At 41.3% G+C, this 14,889-nt stretch overlaps 1 protein-coding gene across 1 annotated transcript in view; it reads right to left on the reverse strand.

Annotated features, from left to right (window-relative positions):
- Nucleotides 1-4,672: 4,672 nt before the first annotated feature.
- Nucleotides 4,673-14,889, reverse strand: part of EHD4 (EH domain containing 4) — a 56,387-nt gene continuing 46,170 nt past the window's right edge. The window contains exons 5-6 of the mRNA XM_030559559.1: nt 12,182-12,346; nt 4,673-6,182 (exon numbers count right to left, since the gene is read on the reverse strand). Coding sequence (XP_030415419.1) covers nt 5,646-6,182; nt 12,182-12,346 — 702 coding nt within the window. The 3' untranslated portion in view covers nt 4,673-5,645. The remainder of the gene's footprint in view (nt 6,183-12,181; nt 12,347-14,889) is intronic.

The following is a 14,889-nucleotide window of genomic DNA, read 5'->3' on the forward strand; positions in this document are numbered from 1 at the left end:
AATGTGTGTAAGGGTATGATCAGCTCAAAGAGGAAACAACCAAGGAAAAGCAGACAGGAAAAGAAAAATAAATTGTTTCCTTCAGGAGGATAAATGAAGAGGAAGCTCGGCTAAGAAAGCAGGCTTCAGGCCAAAAATAGGGTAGCTTTAAGGGGTCCAGAAATGCAAAGGGTCATTTATACAGTAGCTTTGAGGAAATAAACGTGTTGCCTTGGTGACACAGAAGTAGCAGAGAATAAAACACAAGCTAAAAGGAACAGAAATCATTGCCCCCTTCAGGACAATAGAGTTATTTCCCCACACAAGCTCCAGTAATTTAATTTTTCTGATCATTAGCATAGCCAACATAAACAGTTTTGAACAGCTTTTTGTCGTCTCAAGGTTTGTCAACAAAATTAAGTAACATCAAGTACACTTTTCTCATGTACACCATGGAGAGACAAGGCAGAGGACACACTGGATTCATCAGACCTAACAACAGGTCAGAAGAACATGTATAAAATAGAAAAGAAACAGAGGTAAATTTCAATTGGAAACCTGAGCAATCCTCACAAAAATATCAAAAAGAAACTGGAGAATTTTTTTTTCAAAGCATTAAGAGTCAGCAGCAAAGAAAAGGTAAAAGGGAATCATGAACAAAGCAGAATACCTGAGCATCTCCAACTGGAGACTTTGGGGACAGGTAAATGCAAAAACCTACTTGGATGGAAGACGTGCCAAGATCCATGAAAAATTGTAATTCGGCTGAAAAACTGAATGCAACTTTACACAGACCTTCAAAGCAATTAGAAATAATACAGAGAACCAGAGACATACGTGAAATATTCAGCCTCGGTAAAATGGTTACCAAGCTAATGGTGTACGACCATGGCAATGCTGAGAAAATTTCCATTCCCTTCCACCCTCTGTCTCCACAACCTCAGTGATGACCGTAGCTGGAGTAGTGGATTCAATATTATATTTAAACTTATCAGCAAGCATATTTCAGAACACTGGTTGGCTATGTTAATGTCAAAGTCTCAGAGAATATAGAACCTGGGGCAGATGAAAGTACAGCCAGCACACTGGCAGAATACACATTGGAGACTTCTGGCAGAGATTTCTGGTAACACACTATGCTTATATAAGATCTTACAAGCTCACTGAAGAGCTTTCAGACTGTCTTTGCTACAGTCAAGAAGAATGAACTTCCTCTCCAAACATCAATGTATTAGATGGACTCTGGGGCAAAGATGTATGAGCTTATGCACTGACAACACATAACCTTATGGCTGAATTGATGCAGAAGTGGGTTTGTCTCTAGCCAAAAACCAATAGTAAGATTTCAATATCAACAAACATGTATCTAATTACTGTTGGAAGAGTTGCTTTGAATTAGGTACTAATTAGGTTCTAATCACTGGGTATAACCAAGCTAATGAAATAGTGTGTGTATGGATTTAACATCTTGGTTGTAAATTAACCTGAGACCCTGAAGTACTACTTTTCAGTTTTATACAGATATGCTAAGAGATTTGAGATGTTTGATTCGTTTAACAAAAAATACTAGCAGTATCAAACAGTCAAGTGGATGCTATTGAAGAGATGGTAGATAGACAGCCCTCTCTCACTTATTACACTGAGTGAAGATAATATACCTAACAGTTGATTACAAAAAAGCATCTCATTCATTTGTGAATAAATTAGATCAGTTCTTTGAATTATCTGAAGGGTTCTAAATCAACTTAATAAAGAACCTTCTAATGGAATACTTACAATTAGCACACAGATATAAGAATGGATAAATATTTATTGGTATATATACCATAAGACCTTACTATAGCTATAAGCTAAAGTTATGCATAAAGATGGATTACAATTTTGCGTCCATTTGGTGAGTTTTTTATATTGTGTATGTCTTTAGTCTTCAAATTACATGTTAGCTGTAGTAAAGATGTGAACACACTGTTAAACTATAGCAAAGAATAACAAGACTAAGCTACATCAAATGATTAAAAACAATCCAATGGAGAGTGCACTGTTGTGCAATACAAACTCATGGTGAAGTTGCAATCAAGGACCCATGTTTAAGATTTGGTCTGTCTGCCCAGGGATGCATGAATTCTGTAGAAGGCATATGGAAGAGCTACTAGATTGATCAAAAGTATTGAAAGATCTGAAGTAAGTGGCTAAGTTGAAGAGCTTGAATTTATACAAACTTGAGAAAAAAAAGCTATGTAGGGGAGGATCTTCTTAGAGCATTTAAGTACTTAACACATGGACATTCCTGAAAATTATACATTTAAAACTAACTCTACTCAGTAAATAGTGAACCGGTGAGGAGATGGAGGGAGGCTGTACAACACATCACTGGAAGGTCATATGCAGAGTGCTCAAAGTTAGCAATGAACCATAAAGGCTACTGAAAGTTCTGCTATAATGTCATTGCTATTAAGACATGAATAAATTAATTTGTTTACTTAGTTACTCTCAAGAAATTCTCCCTCCTTCACTCAAGAGGTTAGTCAATCACTCTTTGATTGTTCTGTCTCAGAAGGTACTTCCAGAATCCAACTGTTAGCAGGGTGCTGGTGCAAAAGCAGGGTGGCCCTGGCTGCAGGATGGGACAGGACAACCTGGGCCCTGCAGCTAGCACCTATCTTGCTGGGGAGGCACAAGTGGCATATATGGCCCTGACAGATGCCCAGGCTAGAGGCTATGATACGGTGAAGGCAGCTATCTTGGACCGCCTGGGGCTTTCATTGGAGAAATACCAGCAAAGGTTTCGGGCAGCCTGGTAGGCGGGGGGCATGCGGCCCTGGGCCTTTGCCCAGAGATTGACAGACTGGGCGATGCAGTGGTTGAGGCCTAACGCCAAACAGTGGGGCAAGTTATAGATCAGGTGATCCTAAAACAATTTGTACAGTGCCTCCCAGATAGCATGCCACCGTAGAAGCTGCTGTCAAAAGGATGGAGGAATATGCAGAGGCAGACTTTCACAGGGTCCGCTGCTCCCTCAGGGGAGAGACAGAGGGACTCAAGAAACCCCATGAGCATCCCGCTGGGAAGCCAGGAAGGAGATGAACAGAGAAAGCGAGAGAGAAGGACCTGGAGGGAGGGGGCCAGTCCCCTACAGGGGTGGACCCTGGGAAAGGGGAGTCCCCACAATCTCAAGGGGAAAAAGCTACAAATCCTAGACAACACAGTCAGGATAGAGACCCTAAGGGAGTGACTGATGAAGGAACAAACGTTTCAGGATGGGACCACCCAGGGGAGAGAATCCCAGTGATAGAGGCAGAGGAGCTAAAGAAAGATCAGAGGGTAGAAACCCAAAAGAGGGCGGTCCAAACTCCAAGAGGCAGAGAGCCCAAACCGGAGACAGGGGGCAGACTCAGGGCAGTTGGCTCTGATCCATCTCCCCCACCAGGGAAGGAAAGAGGGCATCCAGGGCGACCTGCCCAAGGGTGCGATTGGTGTGATGACTTCTGGGTGGAGCTGGACTCCCCACCCAATGCAACTTTTGTGGGTGGGCATGCCAAAACCCCACAGTGTTGAGTCCAGGGACACCTCACTAGGCAGGGAGGCCACTCCCAGAATAAAACCCAAGGCCGAGGAAAGCGGGGTCGAGGAAGATCAGGCCTGGCATCGGCTTAAGGAGGGAGGTATGCAGTAGGGTGCTGGTGCAAAAGCACCTAATTAGACCCAGCCCAGTCAGCTCCAATCAGGGGAAACAGATTGGGGCTGATGGAAGAAGCCTGATGCTGGCCTTAGGATTGGTAACACTTGCTCGCCTGAGAAGCCAAGAGCTATAAAGGCTGGGAGGGAGTCAGAAGTGGAGGGCAGCCAGGGAGGGAACTGGAGGCCTCATAGCTGAAGGCTGCCTCTGCCTGTAAAGGAGGTGACTAATCCTGCAAGACTTGTACATAGACAGACACTGGTGGTGGGAGAACCTTATTTAAATAAAGCCTCTCTGAGCCTTATCAGGGGCAGCAAGTGGGCCCCAGGAAGAGTGGTGGGACGTGGAACCCTGTTACACCACCTTACTTGGAATCAAGGAGAAAAAGTGCTCAAAGTTACAGTACTTTTGATACCTGTAGTATTTTATGCTATATGGATTACAAAGTGATTCTCACTCACATGCACATAACTAAACTAACTGCCAAGTTTCGTGTCAGGAAGGAATTGTTGTTCTATTCCCCACTCCCCGCACAAAAAGAAAAAGCATATTAAAATTGATGGGGATGGAGAATCACCTTCCTCTGGAGCACTGAGAATAGGGATGTTAGAATCAGTTGTGCGTAGCTCACATGATCAATTTTCTTTGATTGTACAATTGGGAAGGATGCTGAAGTGAAGTGTTGGTGCACTTCTGTCCCTCCCAAATGTTTCTTTAATAAATTAACAACGCTTTAAGGGACCAATCCAGCTTTTGTGAAAGTCAGTGGAAAGACTCCCGTTAACTTCAGTGGAAGTTGGGTTGGCCCCTTAGTGGCCTACCTTCTGAAGATGATGCTACAGTAGGAGTGGAACATCTTTTCTACATTTGCCAGCTTCCTATTAACAAAGGAAAGAATTCAAAATTCTGCTGAAATAAAAGAAACTAAAAAGAATACTTGGACGTAAGAATATCTATATAATTGGTTGTAAACTTTGAGGTAAATCCCAAGAGAATTTATCAAGTCAACTAAATATGCACAGTGAATATCCTGAAAAGAAGTTTAATGCAATACACCCTTCCCTCATGATTCAAAACAAGGCCTCTGTTTCTGCTAAAACACGTGAATTCCCATGCTTCCATGAACCAGGACCAAACAGTGCTACAACTGGAAAAGTTCAGGAATTTATACAAAACGTGCAAAGCAGCTAAATAGAAATCTTGAAATTCCCATCCCCAATACAGTGGGGATCCAAATCTTTTTAGCTGATGGGTCAGTTGCACATTATTTTATGCACAAAGCAAAAAGAAGCATTTCTTCCGTTTACCACAATGCACAGCTGACAGATTTAAACAGTTTTAATAAATTGCAGATTTTAAAAAATAGCCTCTCGTAAAAATCTTATCTTTCTGCTCATATCCTGAACATTCTTACAAAAAGTTCTACCCATGTCCCCCTTCCCTCCCACAAGTTAATATTAAAATCAACAGCAGAATATGAAGGCAGTGTTCTTTGTATTTCTGTCTTTTCTAAAGCTAGGGATGCTGACATTCACAAAGGCACCTGAAGTATCTTTATTAAACAAATCTATGCCTTCTAGAGCGTAAGCGTTTCCTTCCACTTGCTAAAGAGTCTGGGGAGCTTTGTGTTCCTAGGTATTCATGTTTAGTACATGATTGTAGATGTGGTCTATGTCTTTTCTGCTTTTTGATTGAGACATGGACAGTGTGATTCTCAAAGAAAGCCTTGCTATCTTAGCAACGTAAGGTGTGGAAGTAGTTACAAAAGGTACTTGTGATAAACCTGTCTCAGTGAAGGTCAACCAGAGCTATTACACAAGTAACCTCTGTACTATGGTGCTGGTTCTAGTAATTTGTTTGAAATCTGATATGTGATTTAAAGATGGCCTCTAAACTCAATTTCAGGTCTTGATGGTTTAACTCATCTGTAAAAAGATTCAGAGGGCTTTCAGTTCCCTCCATCCCTCACTTAATCTCCTCCCTGTGTTTTTCACTCTGACACCTGCAAAGGTTTCCTGTGTGATGGTGGCACCAAGTGAGGTGGTAGGATGCTGGGCAGTTCATACCCATCCAGTTTAATCTTGATGAGATGTTTTGCCAGTGCAAACTCCTCCTCGTCCAACATGCCGTCATTATCACAATCTGCAAGTTTCCAGATTTTCCCCAGAACGCTGTTCGGCAGTTTGGAGTTCACCATTTCCTTCTTTGCATTGACCCCAGAGATTTTGCCGTTGACTGGTGACAGAGTATAGAAAATCTCATCATATACAGGTTTATCTTTGGCAATAACCCACTCCTCCTCATCAGCTCCTTCCCTAGCACCTTCCCCATATCCCTGGCCAAAGGGTCCGGTCGTGGTGCCATCAAAGGCTCCACCATGCACCATCACTGTAGGCATGTTGCTTTCTTCCTGGTTCATCAGGCTCATCAAAGAGGCAATTTTATTGGCCATCATGTTATCCACAGCTTCAATCAGCTTTGGTTTCAGAGAATGAAATTTAGAGAAGTCACAGTTCTCCAGCTGTTCCTGTCAATAACAAAACACATGTACCAATGATTAAACAAAACATTTGCCGAAGGTTTCATTTATTTATTTATTTTTAAGAGCAGATTCTGTTGAAGGAACTCCTTCAAATGAGATTTCTGTCTGCAGAGGTCTCATTTGAAACAGTTCCCACTGCAGAAACTCAAAACTAAACCTACTTGAAAGAGAAACAAAAGTTTGTATTTTACATGTATACCCTCATACACTGATCAGCCTTAAATTCGAAAGTCTAAGCGCAATTTTCCAATGAATCAATTATATCCTTCACTAATAAAATACATTTACAACATTTTTCCTCAAACAAATATTTTATAGAAAACTGTCAGTTAACATGTGTATATATATAACTGACAACGTTTTCTATTTAATAGTATTCCTTATAAGAAAATATTTAGATATGAATAATCAATAAGGAATTATATCAGCAGAAGAGCGTAAGGTTCACTAGCAAGGCCCCAACCTTGCAAACACTTACGAATCCACTGAAAGTTAAGAACAGTTAAGTCAAAATATCTGTAGCATCAAGGCTCAATTTTGTAACAAACCATTTTGTCAGTGGCTAAGGGAATGAAGGGGAAGCATAACTTGGGAGTACAAATTCACTGTGCATAACAAATTTTATTTAGCCCCATGTCTCTCAAGAATAACTTAAAGATGTTCTGCAGCACTTTTTCCAGTTATAAGGGGAACCTCCCTCTTGCTAGAGTTAATTTTCCCCCGACCCAACTTCTACAGCTCAAATAACTGATTTCATTTACAATTTCACAATCTTTTTTATCAGGCATGTTAAGGACTAAATGTCATACTTAAGTTCACTGAACTTCCCTGTTTTTTGTCATACCTTCAATGTTAAAATAGGTTTTAGGTAATGTAACAGATACTTATTAGACACTACCATGTACAATAATAGCAAACTCTTTATTCTCATGCCAGCAATGCTAATGTTTTAATACCGTCCTACCTGAGCCTTCCTACTCAGCTATAACTCCCACTGATTTCAGTGGGAGGCCTGACCATGTAAGGTGTGCGAGATCAGGCCCTTGTTGATGTACTTTTACAGCAAAGATAAAGCTATTAAAATATTTCAGGCTGCTATGAAATGCTGCTGTCTAATTAGCTGTCATTTCAAATGCTTCGCACAAACACCCAAGTGAAAATGAAAATGGCAAAGAGCAAAGATTCCTGAGGACACGTGGCAACAAGGACAGCCAGAAACAGCTTGTCCTCACCGATGAGATAACTGGCTCTGTAGATGAGAGGAAAGCAGCGGATGTGTTATTCCTTGACTTTAGCAAAGCTTCTGATAGGGTCTCCCACAGTATTCTTGCCAGCAAGCTAAAGTAGTATGGGCTGGATGAATGGACTATACGGTGGATAGAAAGCTGGCTAGATTGTCGGGTTCAACGGGTAGCGATCAAGGCTCCATGTCTAGTTGGCAGCCAGTATCAAGCAGAGTGTCCCAAGGGTTGGTCCTGGGGCCGGTTTTGTTCAATATCTTCATTAATGATCTGGAGGATGGCATGGCTTGCACCCTCAGCAAGTTTGTAGATGACACTAAACTGGGAGGAGTGGTAGATACGCTGGAGGGTGGGGATAGGATACAGAGGGCACAGACAAATTAGAAGATTGGGCTAAAAGAAATCTGATGAGGTTCAACAAGGACAAGTGCAGACTCCTGCACTTAGGAAGGAAGAATCCCATGCACTGCTACAGACTAGGAACAGAGTGACTAGGCAGCAGTTCTGCAGAAAAGGACTTAGGGGTTACAGTGGATGAAAATCTGGATATGAGTCAATAGTGTGCCCTTGTTGCCAAGAAGGCTAACAGCATTTTGGGCTGTGTAAGTAGGAGCATTGCCAGCAGATCGAGAGACATGATCATTCCCCTCTATTCGACATTGGTGAGGCCTCATCTGGAGTACTGTGTCCAGTTTTGGGCCCCACACTACAAGAAGGATGTTGAAAAACTGGAAAGAGTCCAGCGAAGGGCAACAGAAATGATTAGGGGGCTGGAGCACATGACTTATGAGGAGAGGCTGAGGGAACTGGGATTGTTTAGTCTGCAGAAGAGAAGAATGAGGGGGGATTTGATAGCTGCTTTCAACTACCTGAAAGGGGGTTCCAAAGAGGATGGATCTAGACTGTTCTCAGTGGCACCAGATGACAGAACAAGGAGTAATGGTCTCAAGATGCAGTGGGGAAGATTTAGGTTGGATATTCGAAAAAAAAAAATTCACTAGGAGGGTGGTGAAGCACTGGAATGGGTTACCTAGGGAGGTGGTGGAATCTCCTTCCTTGGGGGTTTTTAAGGTCAGGCTTGACAAAGCCCTGGCTGGGATGATTTAGTTGGGGATTAGGTCCTGCTTTGAGCAGGGGGTTGGACTAGATGACTTCCTGATGTCCCTTCCAACCCTGATATTCTATGATCTAGTGACATGTGTCACGTCAAAGTCTCGGTTCCCTAAAAGGAATAGCCCATGGGTATTATTGGTATTGAAGGTGACATCTAATTTGCCAATCTTTGGTTTTTAGCAGGGCAAGATAGGAAGACTCAGCAGAGAAATATAAGGAAATATACATAGGCAACTTTTATGATCCCAACTGTCTAACTTATATATAATAAAGGCTATATTTAGCTCCAGAAACGGTTACATAATGTTTATTTCTACAGCTATTTCAACCAATAGACTTGGTCTTGCTCATCAGAACAGAGAAAGTCAACATTTCATGTAAGGATAATTGTCGCTAACACAACAAGGCAGTACCATGCACTCATACATTATGATTGCATTTGTTCTGTCACAATAAGCATATCCAATAAGTGATAGCATTTAGGAGCGGAGTTTCTTGCACAGTAAAGTATCAGAGGGGTAGCCGTGTTAGTCTGGATCTGTAAAAGCAGCAAAGAATCCTGTTGCACAGTAAAGCTGAATTTAAAATGTTAACTTAGTAATCAAATTTTGCTAATAGACAATACATGAATAAGAGAAATCCTACATAAAATGTGTTAGTACTTGGAATAATGGCAGCATAGATACCTCACTCCTGGATGTGCATATGTTCTGTGACTGGGGTGGGCAAAGTTTTTGGCTTGCGGGTCACATCTGGGTGGGGAAATTGCATGCAGGGCCATGAATGTAGGGCTGAGGCAGGGGGTTGGGATGTGAAGTGCAGGAGGGGTTCGGGATGCTGGTTCCAACCCAGCACCGCTTACCTGCAGTGGCTATGGGGTGACAGTGGTGCGCACTGGAGCCAGGTCAGGCTCCCTGCCTGCCTGCCCTGTCCCTGTCCCGCTCTGCTCTGGGAAGCGGCCAGCACCATGTCCGTGCGGCCCTTGGAGGGGACGCAGAGGGCTGAACGTGCTGCCCTTGCCTGTGGGTACCTCCCCTGAAGTTCCTATTGGCTGCGGTTCCCTGTTCCCGGCCAATGGGTGCTTCGGGGGAGGTACCCACAGGCAAGAGCAGCATGCAGAACCCTCTGCCCGCCTCCCCCAGGGGTAGCAGGGACATGCTGTCGGCCACTTCTCGGAGCGGAGCAGGGCCCGTGGCGCCACATGGTGGCAATCCCGCAGGCCATATCCAAAACCCTGAGGGGCCAGATCGTGCCTGCAGATCATAGTTTGTCCACCCCTGTTCTATGCACTGCAATCAGAACCTTCTAAAAAGCTGTACGTAGCCTAAGTCATGGTACTGAAAGTTCAGATCCAAGGTACTATAACCAGCTGTACCCCTTAATAACTTTATTTCCTTCCAGTTGCTGAAGTAATGAGGTCAGAAATCTGTGCCTCCTGTTTGTCATGGTATCAGCTAGTGCTATTCATGTAGTTTCTCATAAATATTCATGCAAACAGTGAGATTTGTTATCTATTATTGTTAATTTAAAAATAGCGATTAACACTTTAGATTTAGGTCCATGTCTTTACAGTCTCTTAGTATGAGAAGTATACCAGTTCTATTGGTACTCCTTTAAACATATCTGGTACCAGAAAGAAGGCTGACCTATTAAAAAAAAAAGAAAAGTTGGCTTTTAAAATGGCGCCCATCTTGCTGTGGCTAGATCTCAATAACTGACTTAACATTTAAAGTATCTTGGGGACACTTGCTGAGGGAGGTACACCATGTCACACGCTTGGGAGGAATAGGGGTGAAATCCTGGTCCTATCCAAGGCAATAGCAAAACTCCCATTTACTTCAGTAGGGCCAAGATTTCAATCTAGGAGTTTAGATTTCAACCTACGAACAGTAGTTTTCCACTATAACTTTCCCCTTTCCCCCAGCAGCCTCAGCCACCTGTTAAAACACTGATAAATTGCTTTGACAAATCATGGCTACCTCAGGGCTTCCTTGCTCCACAGAACTCTGGAGTCTAGTGGTTCTGACTCATTTCTGAAAAAGCATGTGCACCCAAAATTAATTATACACTTGTAAGCTGGCAAGACCAAAAGACACTTGTTTTCCTTTAAATCAAGCTATTTGGCTGGAATTCATTCACTATTACCTGCTACAAAGGCTGTACTGATGAGTTTAGTTTCAGGAAGCAAAGATCAAGACCACAACTCAGTCTGCTAGTCACACTGTTCTTTCATTAGCATGAACGTGTGTGAGAAATCGCCTGTCACAACTTTGCTGCCATCTGCTGCTGAGACTTAGGAAAATACACCAGTCATTTTTCAAATACTAAGCTCCCAAAGAAGAGTTCGTTTTAGTAACAAGCCTGTCTCAAGTGTTCTACTTTACTTACCTGTTTCCAAACTCCACCATCAATGACTGCTTAACAAAAAGGAGATTGTACTCTTCTGCTTTTCTTTATATAAATCCTTCCGTAAAGTCTACCTTTTCAAGCAGTCACCCCTCCCTCCTGATTAGTTATTCCTATAGTGTCCAACTCCTGAACTATGTCTTGAGTTTTTCTTGTTTTACTGCTCATACAACTTACTAGTTTCTAAATTAACTGCAACCACTCAGCAAAGAGACCTGAACATGACTGTGGACAGCTCAATAAAAACCTCTGCTCAATTCATAGTAGTTGTCAAAAAAAGCAAACAAAACTGTTAAAGTGTATAAAGGACAGGATAGAAAACCATTCTGAAAATATTATGCTGCCATGACATACATCAATGGTCCACCTTCATTTGGAATACCATGCCTCTTCTGGTCACCCTATCTTAAACACAGATATAGCAGAAATTGAAGAGATCTCAGAGATGCATAGTGAAAATGATTAGAGGACATGAAAAGATATGAATAGGGACTGAAATGAATGGGACTGTTTAGATGAGATAAGCGACAAGGAGAAACACAAGAGTTATACAAAATACTGAATGGTACAAAGAAGGTAACGTATAAATATGAGTGCCTAATTTATGTTAACATATAAATATAAGAGAAAGAGGACAGTCTATAAAACTGAAAGGCAGTAAGTTTAAAAGTGATAGAAGGGTCATTTTTTAATTTGTTTTTTTTATGCAACGCATAATTAACTTGTAGAACTCATTGCCATAAGAAACCATTGAGATCAACAACATAGTAGGATTAAAAAAAATTATCAGACATGTATATGGAAATGAACATCCACAGTTACATTTAGTAGGATTTTTTTAAATAATGGCTCTAAACCTATAATTTCAGGGAACAAACCAACCACTAGTTTATTCCATAACTGTCTACAGGGACAAGATACTGAACTAGATGAAATACTGGTTTGATTTCTATATGTCATGTTGTTATGAGTTTAGGATACTTTTTTCTGAGGAATTAATCCATTGATTTCATTATTGTGATCCTAACATGCTAATCTAGCGTGAGACACAACAGTCAGTTTTCAATCATGATCAATTTCTGACACTTTCTTGCCACTGTCTGCAGAACCCACACTGTTAAGAGCATTATGGGAGACACTTTTGTGTTCCTACATTTGCCAGGCTTGTCAGAAGTCACTGTTTAATAGTCAGATACAACTGCACTTTGGTTTGAATTAATGTACCTGCATTTTCTTGACCTCTGGAAAGTCCCCAGGTGAGATATGGTGCTCTCGTTGCAGTTGGATATAGATTTCAGGTAATGTGCTGATCAGCTCCCTCTTCTTGCTCTCTTTTCCAAATACAGATGGCATTTCCTTCTTTAGATGGCTGATAATATAAGCATGAACCTAGAAGAAATGGATGAGGTAGAATAAAAATCCATGCCAGTATTCCTCCTTCTGGCTATAAAAGGAAATGTGAAAGATGAGTTGGGTATTAACACATCTTAGGGACAACATACATTGACTATGGTTTATTGAGAAATACATTAAAATAGACAAACTGCTGATAAGAACATAACATAAGAACAGCCGTACTGGGTCAGACCAAAGGTTCATCCGGCCCAGGATCCTGTCTACCAACAGTGGCCAATGCCAGGTGCCCCAGGGGAAGTGAACCTAACAGGTAATGATCAAGAGATCTCTCTCCTGCTGTCCCTTTGACAAACAGAGGCTAGGGACACTATTCCTTACCCATCCTGGCTAATAGCCATTAATGGACTTAACCTCCAAGAATTTATCCAGTTCTCTTCTAAAGCCTGTTATAGTCCTAGCCTTCACAGCCTCCTCAGGCAAGAAGTTCCACAAGTTGACTCTGCTCTGTGTGAAGAAGAACTTCCTTTTATTTGTTTTAAACCTGCTACCCATTAATTTCATTTGGTGACCCCTAGTTCTTATATTATGGGAACAAGTAAATAACTTTTCCTTATTCACTTTCGCCACATCACTCATGATTTTATATACCTCTATCATATCCCCCTTAGTCTCCTCTTTTCCCAAGCTGAAAAGTTCTAGCCTCTTTAATCTCTCCTCATATTGGACCTGTTCCAAATCCCTAATCATTTCTTTTGCTCTTCTCTGAACCTTTTCTAATGCCAGTATATCTTTTTTGAGATGAGGAGACCACAGCTGTATGCAGTATTCAAGATGTGGGCATACCATGGATTTATATTAGGGCAGTAAAATATTCTCCATCTTATTCTCTATCCTCTTTTTAATTATTCCTAACATCCTGTTTGCTTTTTTGACCGCTGCTGCACACTGCATGGACGTCTTCAGAGAACTAGCCACAATGACTCCAAGGTCTTTTTCCTGATTAGTTATAGCTAAATTAGCCCCCATCATATTGTATGTATAGTTGGGATTATTTTTTCCAATGTGCATTACTTTACATTTATCCACATTAAATTTCATTTGCCATTTTGTTGCCCTATCACTTAGTTTTGTGAGATCTTTTTGAAGTTCTTCACAGTCTGCTTTGGTCCTAATTATCCTGAGCTGTTCAGTATCATCTGCAAACTTTGCCACCTCACTTTTTACACCTTTCTCCAGATTATTTATGAATAAGTTGAAAGGATTGGTCAGAGGACTGATCCTTGGGGAATACCACTAGTTACCCCTCTCCATTCTGAAAATTTACCATTTATTCCTACCCTTTGTTCCCTATCTTTTAACCAGTTCTCAATCCACGAAAGGACCTTCCCTCTTATCCCATGACAACTTAATTTACATAAGAGCCTTCCATGAGGGATCTTGTCAAAGGCTTTCTGGAAATCTAAGTACACTCTATCCACTAGATCCCCCTTGTCCATGTGTTTGTTGATCTCTTCAAAGAACTCTAATAGATTAGTAAAACGTGATTTCCCTTTACAGAAACCATGTTGACTTTTGCCCAACAATTTATGTTCTTCTATGTGTCTGACAATTTTACTCTTTACAATTGTTTCAACTAATTTGCCTGGTACTGACATTAGACTAATTGGTCTGTAATTGCCGGGATCACCTCTAGAGCCCTTTTTAAATATTAGCATTACATTAGCTATCTTCCAATCATTGGGTACAAAAGCTGATTTAAAGGATCTGAAGAGGCCCTTGAGATGTAGGCGCATTTCACGCGGCTCCTACTTTGGGTCTGCAGAAATATAAGTTAACCAGCATTCGCTGCCTTCCTCCAAGCCTTCTGATGGGTTTTTCTAAAATAAGCGGGTGTTCTTTAAATTGTTACCCAAAAATGCTTGAAAAATTGAGTGCACCTATTGAGAAGCACAGCATGACATTCTGTCAGTGCCAACAATGAGAATGAAAGTAGCATAGAAGAATTAGGCCATGATTCTGCAACAAAGGTATGTGTGGGTGTCACTTGTGCCTACACAGAGACCCACTTAAGTTTAATTGAAACAACTACATCTGCCTTTCCAAATAAATTATTTTGGGAAGAGAGAGAAAAAAGTCTCACAAGCAATCTAAGCAATGTCAAGTGATAGGATGATGTAAGTGGAGTAAGTGACAATAGGAATGTGCGTCACTACAGAAGGAGTGCATGGTTTCTATATTTAGGCAACCACAAAAAATGACAGAGCATGCATCATACTGTAATAACAGTATACCTTGATTGCCTTATGAAGCATGAGGGGGGGGGGAAGCAGAATTATTCCCAGCATCAGGAAAAATATTTCTTTAGTATGAATCCTAAAAGGTGTGGCTGCTTACATAGCTCACTTGGTCTCTGATCCTACATGACCAATTAAGTCAATGAAACCGCTCGCAGTGTGTAGAGTTAAGCATGTGTCAAAATCTTTTCAGGATTGAGGCCTTACCTTGTAAAAATGTTTTTTTTTTAAATATATGCATAGATGCAATACACACACATACGAGCAATTATAGAAAGAAAA

Source organism: Gopherus evgoodei, chromosome 4 (assembly GCF_007399415.2).
Source record: "Gopherus evgoodei ecotype Sinaloan lineage chromosome 4, rGopEvg1_v1.p, whole genome shotgun sequence".
Lineage (NCBI taxonomy): Eukaryota > Metazoa > Chordata > Testudines > Testudinidae > Gopherus > Gopherus evgoodei.